Source organism: Rhinichthys klamathensis, unplaced genomic scaffold (assembly GCF_029890125.1).
Source record: "Rhinichthys klamathensis goyatoka isolate OS25496 unplaced genomic scaffold, OSU_Roscu_1.1 h1tg000547l_1, whole genome shotgun sequence".
Taxonomy (NCBI): Eukaryota; Metazoa; Chordata; class Actinopteri; order Cypriniformes; family Leuciscidae; genus Rhinichthys; species Rhinichthys klamathensis.
In genome coordinates, this window is record NW_026607018.1 from 948390 (window position 1) to 965444 (window position 17055).

The 17055-nt window shown below is 41.7% G+C and overlaps 1 protein-coding gene across 2 annotated transcripts; it reads left to right on the top strand.

Annotated features, from left to right (window-relative positions):
- Nucleotides 1–3570: 3570 nt before the first annotated feature.
- sparcl2 (SPARC-like 2) lies at nucleotides 3571–15888 on the top strand. Of its 2 annotated transcripts, none has more exons than XM_056238892.1 (9): nucleotides 3571–3670; nucleotides 4759–4843; nucleotides 6620–6695; nucleotides 6836–6947; nucleotides 7924–8042; nucleotides 8134–8288; nucleotides 14633–14745; nucleotides 15165–15259; nucleotides 15365–15888. In XM_056238892.1, exons 2-9 carry the CDS (start codon nucleotides 4784–4786, stop codon nucleotides 15421–15423), a joined length of 789 nt encoding a protein of 262 aa, XP_056094867.1. In that variant the 5' UTR covers nucleotides 3571–3670; nucleotides 4759–4783; the 3' UTR covers nucleotides 15424–15888. The 2 variants fall into 2 exon arrangements, with proteins under 2 accessions (XP_056094867.1, XP_056094868.1); XM_056238893.1 differs by lacking the exon at nucleotides 3571–3670 and adding an exon at nucleotides 4079–4133.
- Nucleotides 15889–17055: the final 1167 nt, after the last annotated feature.

A 17055-nucleotide genomic window follows, 5' to 3' on the forward strand; every position in this document is an offset into this window, starting at 1 on the left:
TGATTGTGTTAATTTGTAACTGCACTTCTGTGTTATGTGTACTTATTATGTAATTCTATGTTGTCTTGCACATTTATTCGCCTTATCTTGGCCAGGTCGCCGTTGTAAATGAGAATTTGTTCTCAATCGGCCTACCTGGTAAAATAAAGGTAAAATAAAAAAATAAAACAATAAATAAAAATCGTTATTGAGTTCAAGCACACTCCCAGAAATGTTGTGGTCTGACTCGGTGTGAACACGCTTTTCTGTTCGTTTACACGCATCCCCAGCGAGTCCAGGTGACGAAGTAGTATTTCCACATGACCGATTAGCACCTCTCGCGAGTGGGCTAGAATCAGCCAATCGTCCAGATAATTTAGGATGCGCATTCCGCTCGACCTGAGGGGAGAAAGCGCCGCGTCCACACACTTCGAAAAGGTGCGGGGGGCAAGAGCCAATCCGAACGGGAGTACTGAGTACTGATAAGCTGTGCCCTCGAACGCAAACCTCAGAAAGCGCCTGTGGCGCGGTGCTATCTGGATATGAAAGTACGCGTCCTTTAAATCCACTTAAGCGAACCAATCCCCGGGACGAACTTGTGCCAGAATCGGCTTTAGAGTTGTCATTTTGAACGCACGCTTGTGAAGTGCTCGGTTTATGGGTCTCGGGTCTCAGGTCCAGGATCGGACGGAGACCCCCCCCCCCCCCCTCCCTCTCTTGGGTACCACAAAGTACTGGCTGTAGAAACCGCTCTCCCTCTCGTTCGCAGGAACCGGTTCTATCGCTCCTTTCTCGAGCAGACTGAGAACTTCCTGTCTCAGAACGGGAACGTTTTGGGGCAAAGTTAATGACAGGATCACGCCGTTGAAGCGGGGTTGTCTGCGTCTGAACTGAAGCGAATACCCGTGTCGAATTAAGCCCAACACCCATGGTGAAATGCCCGGAATTGATTCCCACGCACCCAGAAAATGACTCAGAGTGCGTGCTCGAACTGCGGTCATAGCCGCCACCAGTGTAGTGTTTAGACTGGAGCCGCACTCCCGCGAGGCTGATAACTCTGGCGGGAGTGCGACTCGCAGTGGGCTGAGAGTCGTGCTGGCGATCTCGTGCCCATGAGATGCCATTATAGTCATCGAGTGTGACCCTGCGCTGTCTCGTGAAAGGGCGGGTGACACAATGTGAGGTGTAAGAGGAAAAAAAAGCTCTTTTTGTGAAGGGATACATGCTTTTATTAAAGAACAAACAACATTCACACATATGCGATCGTCGCTCAACTGAACATGAGGGACACGATGCATAAGAACACGGCGCTTGGAGGCCGGTCCTCCTTCGCGCTCTTTCTTCCTCTTGGCCGCTCCGTCAGGAAGAAGGCTTTGACGCGGAGGGGGGCGCGGGCTCCTTCTCTGGCCCTGGCTCTTTCTCCCGGGTCCCGGCCACTGTCTGCCCCGGGAAGCGCGAGCATCCGGCTCGGTGCGAGGCGCCGCTGATTGTCTCACCGAGCTCTGGGGCTGGTTCCGAGTAGCCGATGACGAGCACGAACGCTGACGAGCCGAGGGCGCTCGACGCGGGATCACGTGGCTTATGGCTTTAGCGCGTTTCTGGGTCTCAGAGAAACGCTCCGTGACAGCCTCCACCGCGTTCCCAAAGAGACCGGCTGGGGTGATGGGAGCATTAAGCAAGGTTTTCCGGTCGGAATCCTTGACATCTGACAGTGTCAGCCACAGGTGTCTGTGGAGGACGACCAGAAAACCCATGGAGCGACCGATGGCTTGCGCTGAGCGTTTGGTGGTCATCAGCGCATGGTCCGTAGCCGAACGGAGATCCCGGATGACGTCAGCGTCAACAGAGGCGACGCCATCCAGGGACTTAAGCAGCTTCGCCTGGAACACCTGTAGTATAGCCATGGCATGGAGAGCTGATACTGCCTCTCCTGCCGCTCCATACGCTTTATCCGCTTGGTGGGCCGTGAACCTGCAGGGCTTGGACGGCAGGCTGCGGTCCGCGCCCAGTGCAGACGTCGATGGGCACAGGTGAGTGGCGACATTCTCCTCGACGGGGGGCATGCGCACATAACCGTGGGCTACAGCCTCGTCGACATGTGCGAACAAGGACTGACTGGCAGAGTGGGTGCGGTGCGCGCCGAATGGGGCGCAGCCCACGACTTAACCACGTGTTCGTGGACGTCCGGGAAAAACGGGGTTCCCCTCTTCGACGCGGCGTGACGGCGGCTCGACTGAAGGAACCACGTGTCCAACTTGCTCTTAGCTGGCTCATCCGGTGCGTCCCACGAAAGGTCCAACTTGGCGACGGCCTTAGTAAGGACCCTAAAGAGCTCCTCCTGGAGGTCAGGACTCCCTTGCTCGGGAGGTGCGGCCTGCTCGGATCCCCATGCAGGCCCATGCAGGCGACGCAGAACAAGTGGGTGTCGGGCGCCATAATAGGCCCCGAGCACAAGTTGCAGATGGATGCCATCGGATGCTAAAGACAGTGAGGTATCTTTAGATGCACCTTCGACGATGGCGAGTTTTTAGTAGAGTATTTTTCCAATTCGAATAGCACACGTCAATTTGAGCGTGAAGAAAAGGATTCTGATGCAATTGACGAGCATATGCAATTTATACTGCCAGCAGGCGTGTCAGTATTTGCATATTTTGCATATTTTGCATCAATTGGCCAGCTGTCTCCAGCTGGCGTTAGCCCATAAGATTTCAGCAGAAGTGAAGAAGGGGAGGAGTTCCCATACTAGTCATCGACGTAAATGTCGAAGTGACCGCCTTGAAAGGGAACTAAAATTATTACAGTAAAGGGGAAACCTAAGCACTATATGTGAATTCTGTCACAACTTTAAGCATATGTCACCACAGTAGGCTATAATTAATATGGGAGCGCTTGTTTCCTGTTTATACAAAATTATTAACATGAATCACCCACCAATGTGACAAAAACAAAAGCAAAAATGATGAATGGAAAACAAACTGTCCTGTCGAAGTGATTCATGTTGAGGTCAAACGGCACAGAGGTCAGATACATAAAACTGCAGGAGACCACAGAGGACTTAATTATGTATTTGACTATTTGTGTATTTGACTATATTCAACAGTCTTTGAAATAGACACATAAGCACCTGCAAAAGCTTTACTCAGAAAAACACGATCATATGAAGTTTCCTGTGACTGTTCCTGTTTCCCTTTGTTTTAGTGTGAAGATTTGTGGATTATTATGACATTCCATACACAACCATTTTTTTCAAAAAAAAATTTGTTTTGGAATTTCAAAGCATAGTTTTAGAATCATGCCATTCGGCCCAGTGCCTTCAATTTCATCTGTTTGTGTGCATATGTGTGTGTGTGTGTGTGTGTGTGTGTGTGTGTGTGTGTGTGTGTGTGTGTGTGTGTGTGTGTGTGTGTGTGTGTGTGTGTGTGTGTGTGTGTGTGTGTGTGTGTGTGTGTGTGTGTGTGTGTGTGTGTGTGTGTGTGTGTGTGTGTGTGTGTGTGTGTGTGTGTGTGTGTGTGTGTGTGTGTGAGAGAGAAAGAGAGAAAGAGAGAGCTCTGGTTCTCATTGAGCTTGGCATTACTCCCCAGACAAAAAGATTTACAGGCCAAAAAACAGATGGAAGAACGCAGTACAGAGTAGGAGGAGAGAAAAGAGAGAGTTCAGGTTTGCACAGTGACTTTAGATGTTTTTCACAGAGGTGAGTGTGTGTGTGTGTGTGTGTGTGTGTGTGTGTGTGTGTGTGTGTGTGTGTGTGTGTGTGTGTGTGTGTGTGTGTGTGTGTGTGTGTGTGTGTGTGTGTGTGTGTGTGTGTGTGTGTGTGCGTGTGTGTGTGTGCGTGTGTGTGTGTGTGTGTGTGTGCATCCATGCTGTTAATGGATTGCTAATTAAGGACTTCTCGGGTGAAGCCAGGAAAAGCAGGAGAGGAAATGGAGGAGTGGAGGGCCAGGTAAGATGAGACGGTAGAAATAGATTATCAAATGAAGAGAGAAGCTGGGGGGGGGGGGGGGGGGGGGGGGGGGGGGGGGCAACCTGAAGGAGGGGCAGAGGGAAAAGAAAGGTATGTGTCTGTTTGATAGTGTGAGAGGGAATATGGAGAGAGAAGAGAAAGAGGAAGGAGGCAAAGAGATTAAAAAGGCACAGAAAGAAGAGAGGACACTCTGGTAAGAATTTCTACACCAATTTAAAGAAATAGCAAAGGATTGAAAGGGTGATTCTGTCAGTACAACTGCTCTGTTAGTGTAACTCTATCTGCTCATAGCCGTAAAACATACAGTAATGCCTTCCCAGTGATGGGGCCACTACATTCTCACACACACACACACACACACACACACACTTCTAATGAGCACTCCGGAGCTTATACACAATACTGTGAGTTATTTAAAGAGAAGAGCGATCAGACGGAATCAGCTTTGATCAGGAGTAATGCCTTGAGGACTGTTGTCTCGACATTTATAAGTATGATCTCACTTTTGTATATTTTTTTTACATATCAGATTGATAGGATAGTGCAGATCTTCACATGGACATTGGTTTTACTGTATGTCTTGTGTGCAGTGTTCATTAGTTCTGTTTTCTTTTTGAAATTAAGTATGTCTCTCAGGATGTCCTCAAGAAGATTCAAATCTTTGGGAGAGAATGATTAATTTTTAAACAATCCTCATTCCCTTACTCCTTCTGAGAAGTTTTAGTTTGGAGAAACAAACTTTATACGTCTTGAGTGCATTCTGAGTGAGATTTTGAGATCTTGAACTTTAAAAGTCACCTGCTGAACACATGTTTCAGATCCATAAACGTCCTTCTGTGAGCCATGCACCTGCTCCATCATCTGTTGTTCTTGACAATGGCCTTTCACCTTGTTTTTGTCATGGTAAGTGGTTTATAGTTGCTATGGTGAGAACAAGTTGCTAATGTGCTCATATTTAAAAAATGAAACAATGATAAGTAAATATTAAGAAAAGCAACTGACAAATGACTTTTTGAAATGCAATTTCAAATTTACATATAAAAATACATATTTATAAAAAATATTATTTTATTGTTATTTAACATTTTACAACATGAATTAAATATTTAAATATGTCTATTTGTCAATTTAATAATTTATTTTATCGTGATATTTAACTACATTTTAAAACATGAATTAAACAAGCTGTTGTAGGTGTAGAAGTCAAATAAAAAATCACTTGTTCATGTTTGAATTGTCAAATTAATCATTTTAATTTTTAAGTGACACTATAGTCCTACATATGCTGTGCAATCACACAAGCAAGAAAGAGTGCCATTATTGTGAATATATTCAGACCAACAGCACGATTCGATCATCTCCTATAAAAAATAATCCACAGTCTGGAACAAGCCAACAAACGGTATCGTTTTTCTAGGATTTGTTTTATTCTGAAAGTTTATATAAAGTTTATTAAAGGATAGCCTACTATCAGTGCAAAAGAGGTAATTTTGAAAGAGTTAAGCGTGAAAGAGATAAAGAGGTACAGAGTGTAAAAGTTAGTGAACGAAAGAGTCTAAGTCTGTAAAAAAAATCTAAAAGCTTTCACACTTACTGTGCTGTAATGGTGAACAGACTGCTGTAAATATGCACGTTCCAATCTTTCTCTCTCATTCTTCTCTACATCTCTCTCTCTCTCTCTCTCTCTCTCTCTCTCTCTCTCTCTCTCTCTCTCTCTCTCTCTAAAGAGTATTTCTGCACACATGCTGGTGCAATATGATACTCATCCATCAAGTCCTAAACATGCACAGTAATTCTCTCGTATATTTGAAACTCAAAGATCAAGAAAAGCACTTAAGACAATTGAAAAATAAATGACAGCTCATTGTTGTCTACAAAGGCAGTGAATGGAATAGATGGCATATAAAAAATAAGAGGTTGATGACAAGACCATGATCGGGTGGTCCAGGCCCCCCTGTAGAGGAATATTGTTATTATGGTTCATTAATAGTCCAGTTATCAGTAGGCTATATTAAGTGGTCAAGACAGAATTTTCTTCAACTGTTTGAGGTATTAAGGTTTAAAAAGTAGAACTTTTTTAACACAGAGTCTTAAGACTGCCACGCAGAAATATATTACGGAGATGCATCGCTAATGTTCAAATGTTTGGGGTCAGGAAGTACTCTTTAAACTGATTATAAGTTCAGTAAAGACGTATTGTTTCAATAAAATCTATATTTCAAATAGTGCTGTTATTTTGATCTTTCTGTTCATCAAAGAATTATACTGCAAAATGTATTGCAGTTTCCACAAAAATATTAAGCAGCACAACTTTTTTCAACATTGATAATAATAAGAAATATTTTGTGGGCACCAAATCAGCATATTACAATTATTTCTGAAGGATCATGTGACACTGAAGACTGTGTAATGATGCTGAAAATTCAGCTTTTTAAAATAGAAAACAGCTATTTAAAATTGTTGTAATATTTCACAATATTGCTGTTTTTACTGTATTTTTGATCAAATACATGCATGTCTTGGTGAGCATAAGAGATTTCTTTCAAAATTTTAGAGCAGTTTAGTGTATCAAAAATGTCCTAGCTTATTTTTACATACACAAGAAATATAACAATATCACAGACAAATACAAGAACGCGTCCCATGTGAATGACCTTATTTGTGTGTGTTTTGGTGTAGAAGGGTGGAAGAGCCCAGCGTAAACAGAGGCAGGCTGAAGAAAAGTTAAGGCCATATTTGGGCAGAGTGGATCCAGGTGAGACAGTTATTCAATGGCACTTATTTTATGAGTTGTTTTGTACATTATTTATTCAGTATAAATATGTGCTTCCTATTTTTACTACTCCCTCTCTCTCTATTCTCATCCTATTTTTTCTTTCATTCTCTCCTATTCAGAATCACTGTGTCAGTTGTTGAAATGTCACAGTCCTATTGGTTCCTTGTGTCAAGTAGTACAGGAGGGGGGAGTTCTCGCCCCTAAATGTGTGTGTCCAAAGACCTGCCCACGGTAAGACACACACACACTGACAAATTAATAACAATTTTCTAAGACACTTGAGCTGATTTCAATGCCAAGCTATCGCAGCTGAGCCAGCGGCATGAACAGTGAGGCTCAGTGTCATGATTAAGAGAATAATGATGTAAGACACTCCTTACGGCTCACAGATTCCTTGGAATCAAACCAGCAGCCCAGACATTTACTGGTATATTCGCTCTGCGCACTTAGTCTTTAATGCAGATAAAGGCCACATGCAGGAAAATGGGCTTAAGGGCTGTGTAACACACCACAAATATTGCTTTACAACTTAAAAAAGATGCTAATGCAGTTTGAAAGAACAGTATAACATTATTTCAAAACATTATATCCTTCAAAAGCAGTTTTTTTGGGACAGGTTAATAGACTAAAATAATCAATTAAACCGTTTTAAGATAAATGTTTATAACTCTTTACTCCTTTCTACATCAAGTGGCGATCCAACACAATATCAAAATTAGTTATCATCCAAAAGTAATCATAAATGTCCTTAAATGCAAATATTAAAATTTATTAATATTACTGCAACTTGAATTGCATAACTTCAGCAATGTCCAAAATTGTTAACATATGTTAAAAACAAAAGTTTATTTTGATGGTTTAATGCCTGTTATTCACTGCTCAAAAAATATTGAGGTCGTCACAAACAATTTTTTATCGTCAGTGCAAGTGAATTTAATGCAGTCTATATTTTCTTTTATCATGTGTAGTTGTATTCCTGTTTTTAATATCAACATATCACATTTAATATCACATAATATGTTCACGTTGACATCTGCTTAATCTGCTTCATGACCGTTGAAATGGCGCACAGCCTGTGATGTCAACAACAAAAGACATGAAGCATTTTCTTGTTCCTTTTACCGTTTCCTCGTACTATTTTTTCACAATTATGGTTAGTTATATTTTATTATGTAGTCCATTTGTGTGTATGTGTTGTTTGCTACAGGCAGGGGGCACCAGTGTGCAGTGTTTTGGGGAAGACGTACAGCAACGAGTGTCTGCTTCACAAGGAGGCCTGCCACAAAAAACGGCGCATTGGCAAGGCACATAGTGGAGCTTGTCTGGGTAAAAAGGCACACGCAAAAACTTCTTTCATTACAGTTTCATTATACTTAAATGCACATTTATGAGTTGTGTGATGTGGTTTCTCTGTCAGTGAGCAGGGCAGAGTGTTCTCAGGAAGAGTTCGGTCAGTTCCCGTACCGTCTGCTGGACTGGTTCTTACTCCTCAGCAGAATGGGAGAAAGATACACACCACCGGCACCCTCGCAAAGATGCCTCACACACACACAGCGAACCCAGCTCGCACAGGTTAAGAAACACATGCCACCACCCATAGATCATACACACTGACACTGCATACACGCTTTTTGCTTTTCATTCAGCTTCATCACACAAGCACTAATACAAATACTTTACAACATAGATGCTATTGTGGCAAATATTGTATGTATGTGTGTGATGCTTTAAAAATGTCTCAAGAGTCAAAAGTAACTCTTGGTCCATCCCTTAGGAAAATTAACCATGGTGGTATAGTAAAAGTGTAGTAACCATGTTTTTTGGCAGATTAATTACCACTTTTATAACCACAAGTTTACTACAAATACCATGGGTAAACTATGGTTAGTGTAGCAAAACCATGGTTGATTTGTGGTTACCATGGTTTAACTATACAATAACCATGTTTTTGGGGGGTTTGATTTGGGGTTAAAAAATACAAAAATGGTGTGCACATCCCAAACACCCAAATTGGGCTCAGGTGCAAGACAACTAAGTGATATAAAGAAGTGTGAAGTCCGCACACTGAAAATTACTGCTCCAAAAAAATGTATTAAAAGGCAACGTTTCGATGTGCCTGATGAAGACCTGAGGGTCGAAACGTTGCCTTTTAATACATTTTTTTGGAGCAGTAATTTTCAGTGTGCGGACTTCACACTTCTTTATTTGATTTGGGGTTAAACCATGGTTAATTTCCGTAAGGGATGTAGATAAAGGTCTCCTGGGATAACAGAAAACTGATCAGAAAGAGCTTTATTGCTAAGTGTGCTTGCACACACAAGGAATTTTTAACTTGGTATTGAAGCTTCTAGTACACACATAGAAATCTAACAAGACACATAATAACATTTAAGAATAACAAATATAAATGTATAAAGACACGGATAGGTTTAGTCAGAATACACATTTACAGATAATGAACATATTTACAGTATTGTGAATAATAATATGAATAAATAGGACTAAATGAATTTAAAAGGATATTGCACAAAAAAGTGGGGTATTGCACTTGTAAGGTATTTAACTGTTCAAGAGGGAAATAGCCTGTTGGAAGAAACTGTCCCTGTGCCTAGATGTTCCAGTGCCTAGTGATCTGAGGCACCGTCCAGATGGCAACTGTTCACCACTACTCCTCTCCGCAGTCCAGACTGTCCGTTGTAGTCTCTTGACGTCTGATTTTAGTGGCTGAACCAAACTAGACAGTTGTTGGTGAACACAGGACAGACTCAATGACGGCTGAGTAGAACTGTGTCAGCAGCTCTTCTGGCAGGTTGAACTTCCTCAGCTGGTGATGGAAGTATAACCTCTGCTGGGCCTTTTTCACAATATAAGTGTCCCACTTCAGGTCCTGAGAGGTGGTGGTGCCCGGGAACCTGAATGACTCCACTGCTTCCACAGTGCTGTTCATGATGGTGAGTGGGGGGAATGCTGGGGTGTTCCTCCTGAAGTCCACTATCATATCCACTGTTTTGGGTGTGTTCAGCTCCAGGTTGTTATTACTGCACCAGACAGACAGTTGTTCGACCTCTTGTCTGTATATGCAGACTCGTCACCATCCTGGATGAGGCCAATGACTGTGGTGTCGTCTGCAAACTTCAGAGGCTCGACTGAGGGGTCTTTAGAGGTGCAGTCATTTGTGTACAGTGAGAAGAGCAAAGGGGAGAAGACGCAACCCTGAGAAGCATCAATGCTGATAGTGAGAGTCCTGGATGTGAGTTTCCCCAGTCTCACTAGCTGCTGCCTATCTTTCAGAAAGCTGGTGGGCACGAAAAGCTGGGTCAGATTGTATGATAGAAGATCTGGTCTGATGGTGTTGAAAGCCGAACTGAAGTCCACAAATAAGATCCTTGCATAAGTCCCAGGTCTGTCAAGATGTTGCAGGATATAATGCAGTCCCATGTTGACTGCATCATCCACAGACCTGTTTGCCAAGGGTCCAGTGATGTCCTTCAGGTAGACCAACACCAGTCTCTCAAATGACTTCATGACCACAGATGTGAGAGCAACAGGTCTGTAGTCATTAAGTCCAGTGATTCAGCAGGGAACTTCACACTGGTCTAGTGATCTGTTGAATATCTGCGTGAAGATTGGGGCAAGTTGGTCAGCGAAGACTTTTAAACTGGCAGGTGCAACACCGTCTGGGCCTGAAGCTTTCCTGGTCTTCTGTTTTTTGAAAACTAGGCTTACGTCCTCCACGCAGACCTTAAGAGCAGGTTGAATAGCAAGAGGGTGACGAGGGGGGTTGCAGGGGTTGGTGTATGAGTGAAGTGGAGATCAGAGTGGGTGTGGGGTGTAAGACTGGGCTTTTCAAACCTACAGTAAAACACATTCAGATCCTCAGCCAGTTGTTGATTCTCCACAAATCGTGGGTGTGGTGTCTTGTGCTTGGTGATGTTCCTCAGGCTCTGTTTATACTTGGTATTAAGATGCGTTTTGGTCGATCGGATCACATGTGGACGACGCTAAATACAGTTGTAAATGGGGTCTAAAACGTTTCAAGCTTGTCTACTTTTGACCACTTCCAGAGGTAGTCGAAAACGCATTCGACCAGATTGCTTTTCGTAGTGTTCATGGGGTTGAATGCGTTCGAACAGCCGCAAAAGACCTCTCTCCACCTACTGATCTAATGCGTAAACGTTATGGTAAGCACGCTAGCCAGACGAGATTTAAACTTTGTTGGCTGAAGACCCAAATTTGGGTTGAATACGAAAAACGTACCAAGCACAATGTACTCTCACCATTCCTGATTTCTAACACTCACTCACAACGTTCGGCGTGATCCTGCGGCTATTAGAGCAAAAACAAAAGCTGCTGCTCTCCGTATGTTTTTTCTGTCGTCTCAGGTTGCGTTTATATGTAAATTGCACAAGCTTATTTTGTATATTAGATCGAAAGATCTGAAGAAGCCCATACATTTACCCACCCATAAACCCTCCTCTTGAAGAAATCAGGACAGAAGTGGTTGAAAGTGGACAAAAGAGACAGATTAAAACACCAGGTGTAAACGGGAATGTGTCTTCCTCGACTACTTGGGAACCGATCAACGAAAACGCATCTTAAAACCAGGTGTAAACAGGGCCTCAGACCTGTCCAGGCTAATGTCGGGTAGCTGGCCTTCTTTTAGCCCCTCTGATGTCATTTGTTAATCTGTTTCTGGCCTGGTTAAACAAGATTTTATCCCCACTTCTGTAAGCATCCTCTTTGGCATGACGAAGCTGCTTGAGTTTCCCAGTAAACCATGGTTTATTGTTTTTGAATGATAAGAATGTCCTGGTAGGAATGCATGTATCCTCACAGAAACTGATATATAATGTAACAGTATCAGTGAGCTTGTCCAGATCAGTGGCTGCAGCTTCAAAAACAATCTGTGCAATCGTAGCGGGCTTGTAAATCCCGCTCTGCTTCATTAGTCCATCTTTTAATATTCCTTATTACAGGTTTAGTTGATTTCAGTTTCTGCTGTAGGTCAGTATAAGATGAACTAGACAGTAATCAGAGAGCCCCAAAGCTGCACGTGGGACAGAGTTATATGCATTCTTTATGTAACAGTGATCCAGTATATTACTGTCTCTGGTGGGACATGTAATGTGCTGTCTGTATTTTGGCAGTTCACAGGAGAGATGTGCTTTATTAAAATCCCTAACAATTATTAAAAGAGAGTCTGGGTACCTTTGTTCCGTTTCGGCTACTTTTCAGCTAGCTGTTGCAGCGCTGTGCTAGTAGTTCATCTGATCCTCCAATTTAATTTAAGTTTTTATTTACATATAAACTTTCATCAATGCACATATCATACGCATGCACATTTGAGCTTCCACAAGAACCAATGTGGTTTGTTCTCGTGTGTCACGCAGGTTCGATTAATCCTCTGTTTATGTTAGCTGATCAATTCAATCTGTTCATCATGTAAAGCGATTGTGTCTCTTTAGAAAATTTGGACTAAACCACTCAATTCATTTGGATTCATTTTACAATCTCTTTAAAAAAAAATTAAGCGTCAAAGTGGTAGTTGCGCAGCTGTCAATGGAGAGTACAGAACTGGGTCAGATTTTGTGTTCTAAAGATATCTTACGTGTTTGGGACAACACAAGGGTGAGTAAATGATGACAGAATTTAAATTTTTGGGTGAACTAACCCTCAAAATGATAAGCTATTTCCTCACAAAAGCGGTTTATTTAGCGTAGTGAAGCCTCTCCTCCATTGAACTAAAAAAGGGCCTCTTGTCTCCTTCCCTGCGTACCGCAGCGTTAGCAGGCGTTACACTTTTTTCGGCTAAGGTTGCAGGTTTGCCTTTAAGTGGGTTTGGTTTTACTACCAATACCAAATTAGGCTAAATGTAATATCTAATTACCTTAAAGTGGAATGTTTTCTTCGACATCTCATGATTTCGGTGCACGCGAGTTCCTGAACATGATACATGATGGGATACACTCAGTCTCAAATACCGGTCCAAAGCAAATTCGATTATAAATTTATGATTTAAATTTAAAGGTGCCTTGTGTAATGTCCGCCAAAAAATCAATTCATACTCCACATTCCATACCAGATGGGGGCAGTATACCTCCAGAAAGTGAGTTGGTCTACTCTAGAGTAACAAACGAGAAACGGCATAGTCTCTATGCTCCGCCCCTACCTTCACAACGACCCTAGAGCCATAGCCGAAGCCGAGCCAACTCCTAATAGAAGACGTTTTGACTCCAGAGGAACGTTGGTTGATGTCAAGTGATTTTTAAATATGACATCTTCAAGCTACTCCCCTTCACCTTTACCAGTGAATATGTTCATATTCGTTTTGTTCATGTTACATTTTTATTGTTATTTTGAATTACATTAATTTGACAGACAGCATTCGCTGATGTTGACCAAGCTAGCGCCTTTCAGAGCTGCCAACTCTCACGAATTCACCGTGAGACAAACGCAATTGACACTTTTCACACGCTCTCACGCCACACATCAATTTTGTCACGCACAGAAAAATCGCAAAGCAAAGAGGACACGGAGACCGACAGACTAGACAGAGCAGGTTAGTTATGATATAAAAAAATCTCAGCTCTCAGATTCTGTCAATTTTATTACACAATTCAAACAATAAATACCGTTTAGGCGTTTGTAAATGTTACACGACAGATCCCTAGCACACGTGAACCGAGCGCGGTTTTTTCCCTGCAGCGGGTGGTTGTGGTGGTGGTAAGGGTCTCTTGCCAAGGGCTTCACCCATTCTTCCGTTCTCTTCCCTGAACTGAAATGTAGTAGTGGGCTGTACTTTCCACACGATTGACATCAGGTTCAAGTACGCCCACAAGCCGTGCGAGTTATTCGTGTATTGCAGTTTGGCTGGTGGTTATGTTGGCCGCATACCGCCTCCCATGGCCGAAACTGATATTATGACACCTGTCGGGCCGTGGCTAGTAATTTAGCATGCTAATTCAGGTTGATATCTCTGCAGCACTATAACTTGTCATTTTTTTAATGACATCATCGCCCTTATTTCTTCTCATTCTTTTGATGCGTGTAGCTCATTTTTTGGATATTTTTACCTCATTTCTTACACAAGGCACCTTTAAATCTAAGAGCACAAAAACATTTTTTTAATGAAACACATGCATGGTTGGATCATACACTCAAAGATCAATAACATGCATGTAGAAAATAAATTTCCATTTCATGCTGACTTTAAGTGTTTGTTTGAGACACCGCTCTTCTAAAATTGAATTTGTCAAAGTACCAGACATCCCACCTCTCTCAGAAGTTCCGGGAGTCTCCCACATACGCCTCCCTGACGCCTGCAAATTATTCACAATATCCTGGAATTCGAGCGAGCAAGAAAGAGAAGCCATGTTTCCACCTGGTATTAAGATGTGTTTTCAGTGATCTGATCACAAGTGGTCAGGAAAGACGCATTACCATGCATTTACACCTGGTTCTAACATGCGTTTCAATTGTGTCTCTGTGTTACGTGGCTTATGCTAATGAATAATATAATTTAAAAAAAATGTATTGGGGTGAGGGGCACTACTTCCCAGAAAAGAGTTTTTGCCGGATGGGATGTCTGAAGTACATAGTGTATTGTGTTATAATAGCCTATACATCATTTGGGACGGAGTTCTTTTCTGAACCAATTATTCTAAGCCGATTGCTAATCGAAGGCTAACTGCTTATTAAGCTTCAGTAATAAAATGAGATAAAATATTAATTGAGAACAAATTTTCTACCATTTCTAATCAGGCACCAAATCGAGCACATAAAAAATCTCAGCCTATAGAATAGGGGAAAGGGGATCTTCTTTTCAATTCAGTTGTAAATTTGTGATAAAAGCATCAAGTCCTGATCTTTTTTCTTTTGTCTCACATGGTCTCTTCTTTTCTCCCTTTTTCTTTCAGAGGAGGTTTGTTCTGTTGGATCGTAACAGGGACGGGAAGCTAAGCAGGAGAGATCTAAGAAAGCTTCACTATAAGCGGATGCCACTGGAGCACTGCGCTCAAAGATTCTTCCAGTAACACACACAAAGAAAATGACACCAGTGCCTATAGACACACACAATCACCTCACCCCTGTGATTTTGTGGTGTTTTCTCCTGTCTGACCTTCTCTGTATTTGCATAATATTACTGCAAACCCTCCCCAGCATCCTTTTGATTATAGTACACATGCCTTCAGGATGTCACCCACCCCTCTCTCTCATCCTCTTTCAATCTCTCTCTTCTCTCACTCATCCACTTGATCTCTCTCTCTCATTCAGAGCTGTGAATGCTTATTGCCTTCCTACTGTTCTAATGTGAGTGGTGTCCTTTACGGCTGATAGCTGCAGAGAGACGTAGAGGGATTTAGAAATCAAAAACGAGAGATAGAGGCAAAGAGAGTCCACTTGTAGAATTCAACAATACGGTGTGTGTGTGTGTGTGTGTGTGTGCAGGTCATGTGACAAGAACAAGAATAAGAAGGTGACCCTGAGGGAGTGGACATCCTGTCTGGTTAACCGGTCAGAACGCTGGTTTCAGGATTTCATGTGTAAGTCTATATTTGTTTCATCTAAATATGAAATTCTAATGTGTAAAATGTGCAAACACTTATACACACACATCAATGTGTCCGTTCTTCCTTTCTCAACTGCAGCCGTGAAGATGGGCTCACCAAAGCTGTGTCCTGTCCTAGACAACAACCTTTTAATTTAGATGTTTTATCTGTGTGGAATCATATTGTAAAGTACCGATGAAACAGAATCCTGATCCGGTCCATTACTGATTATCAAAATCTGTAATTATTTGATTTTTTTTCTATAAAAATGATTATAAATCCTTATAGTATTATTCAAATGTAGTATTTTTGTTATATGGAGGTATATGTAGGAACAATATGAAAAGTGGGGGAACTAATAATAATTATAAGCTTGACTAATAATGAATATTAATTAATTAGGTGACATAACATTCTCCTAGCAGTTATATGATGGGAACAGCTATCTATTATCATTCCTATGCTCTCCAATGCTGCATTTATTTGATGAAAAATACAGTAAAAACTGTAATAATGTAATAAATGACTATTTGATTATATTTAAAAATGTAATTTATTCCTGTGATGGCATATACTGTATATACACATTGGGCATATTACAATGATTTCCGAAGAATTCATGAAGGATTTTTTTTAAAATTCAGCTTTATATACACACACATATATATATATATATATATATATATAGTTGCTTTACCCCTGCTATATTTATCAAAGAAAATTAAGTCATGTTGCTCATGCTGTTATTTACCACATTTTTGAAAAGTCTGTATCCCCTGAGATATGTTGCCAGATTTGGGTAAGAAAAAAGGATTATCCATAGTATTGACAATGAGTAATGTCGCAAGGTAAACTGGGCCCCCTGTACCGGTTATTGTGCATTCCGGGGTGGCAGTAGAAATCTTGTTCCAGGACCGGGGCCCTTAGGGTAGATCCTTATAGGCCCTCGTGGCCTCTAAGCCCCCTGTACACAGTCCCCCTTGTATGCCGAAATTTTAGGACACTTAGACATGTCATACATACAGTACATTTTGCATATTACATTTTTATTTTTATTTTTTGCATCAAATAAATCATAGAAATATTGATGACTTTGGCTTTTTTATACCCTATAGGGAAATGTATCCTGGGAGATACAACTCATAAAACCCAAATTATATCAAATATTTCAAAAACTCCTTTGGATATGTTTTCCTTAAGACCGGATGATATAAAAAGTGTCATGAAGTGATTTTTTGCTGATCATTTTCCACTCTTGCCTGTTTAAGGGTTAAAGTCTGATACAATTGGAACATAATAAAAGTCTAAACATTCCTGTTACTTTTTTGTTGCATTGAGCATGTTTTTGTTTTGTCTGTGTTTTGTGACTCACTGCTGCAATCTAGTCAACAAAAACTGCTTTTTGAGGGACAGCGAGCATGTATCATGGATCACACAAGCAATTACTGCAGAGAGAGAAAGAGAGAGAGAGATTGGGCTATAACCTTAAACAGAGGGATGGAGAGCAGATTAATTGAGGGGTGGTGTTTAATAGGAGAGAGATGGATGGCCCATGAGAGAGATAAAAGACTACGTGAGCAGGGATGAGAGGAATAGATAATATGGCAGAGAGAGACAGAGAAAGGGGAGGACACCAAAAGAGAGAGAGAGAGAATCTCGTAATGCACTCAGAATGGGACAGGGAAGGGGGACAAGTTACAGTAAACCATTGCAAATGGAGGAGAGAAAATAGATTGAAGCATGAAAAATGGATCAGAAAGAGAGAGAAACGGGGGGAGGGTGTGTGTGTG

What these genes read in the sequence shown, in the direction of transcription:
- sparcl2 (XM_056238892.1), top strand. Translation starts at nt 4,784, where the DNA reads ATGCACCTGCTCCATCATCTGTTGTTCTTGACAATGGCCTTTCACCTT. An exon ending in ACATAGTGGAGCTTGTCTGG is followed by an intron (nt 8,043 to 8,133) that starts GTAAAAAGGCAC and finishes TTTCTCTGTCAG; the next exon opens with TGAGCAGGGCAGAGTGTTCT. An exon ending in TGCGCTCAAAGATTCTTCCA is followed by an intron (nt 14,746 to 15,164) that starts GTAACACACACA and finishes GTGTGTGTGCAG; the next exon opens with GTCATGTGACAAGAACAAGA.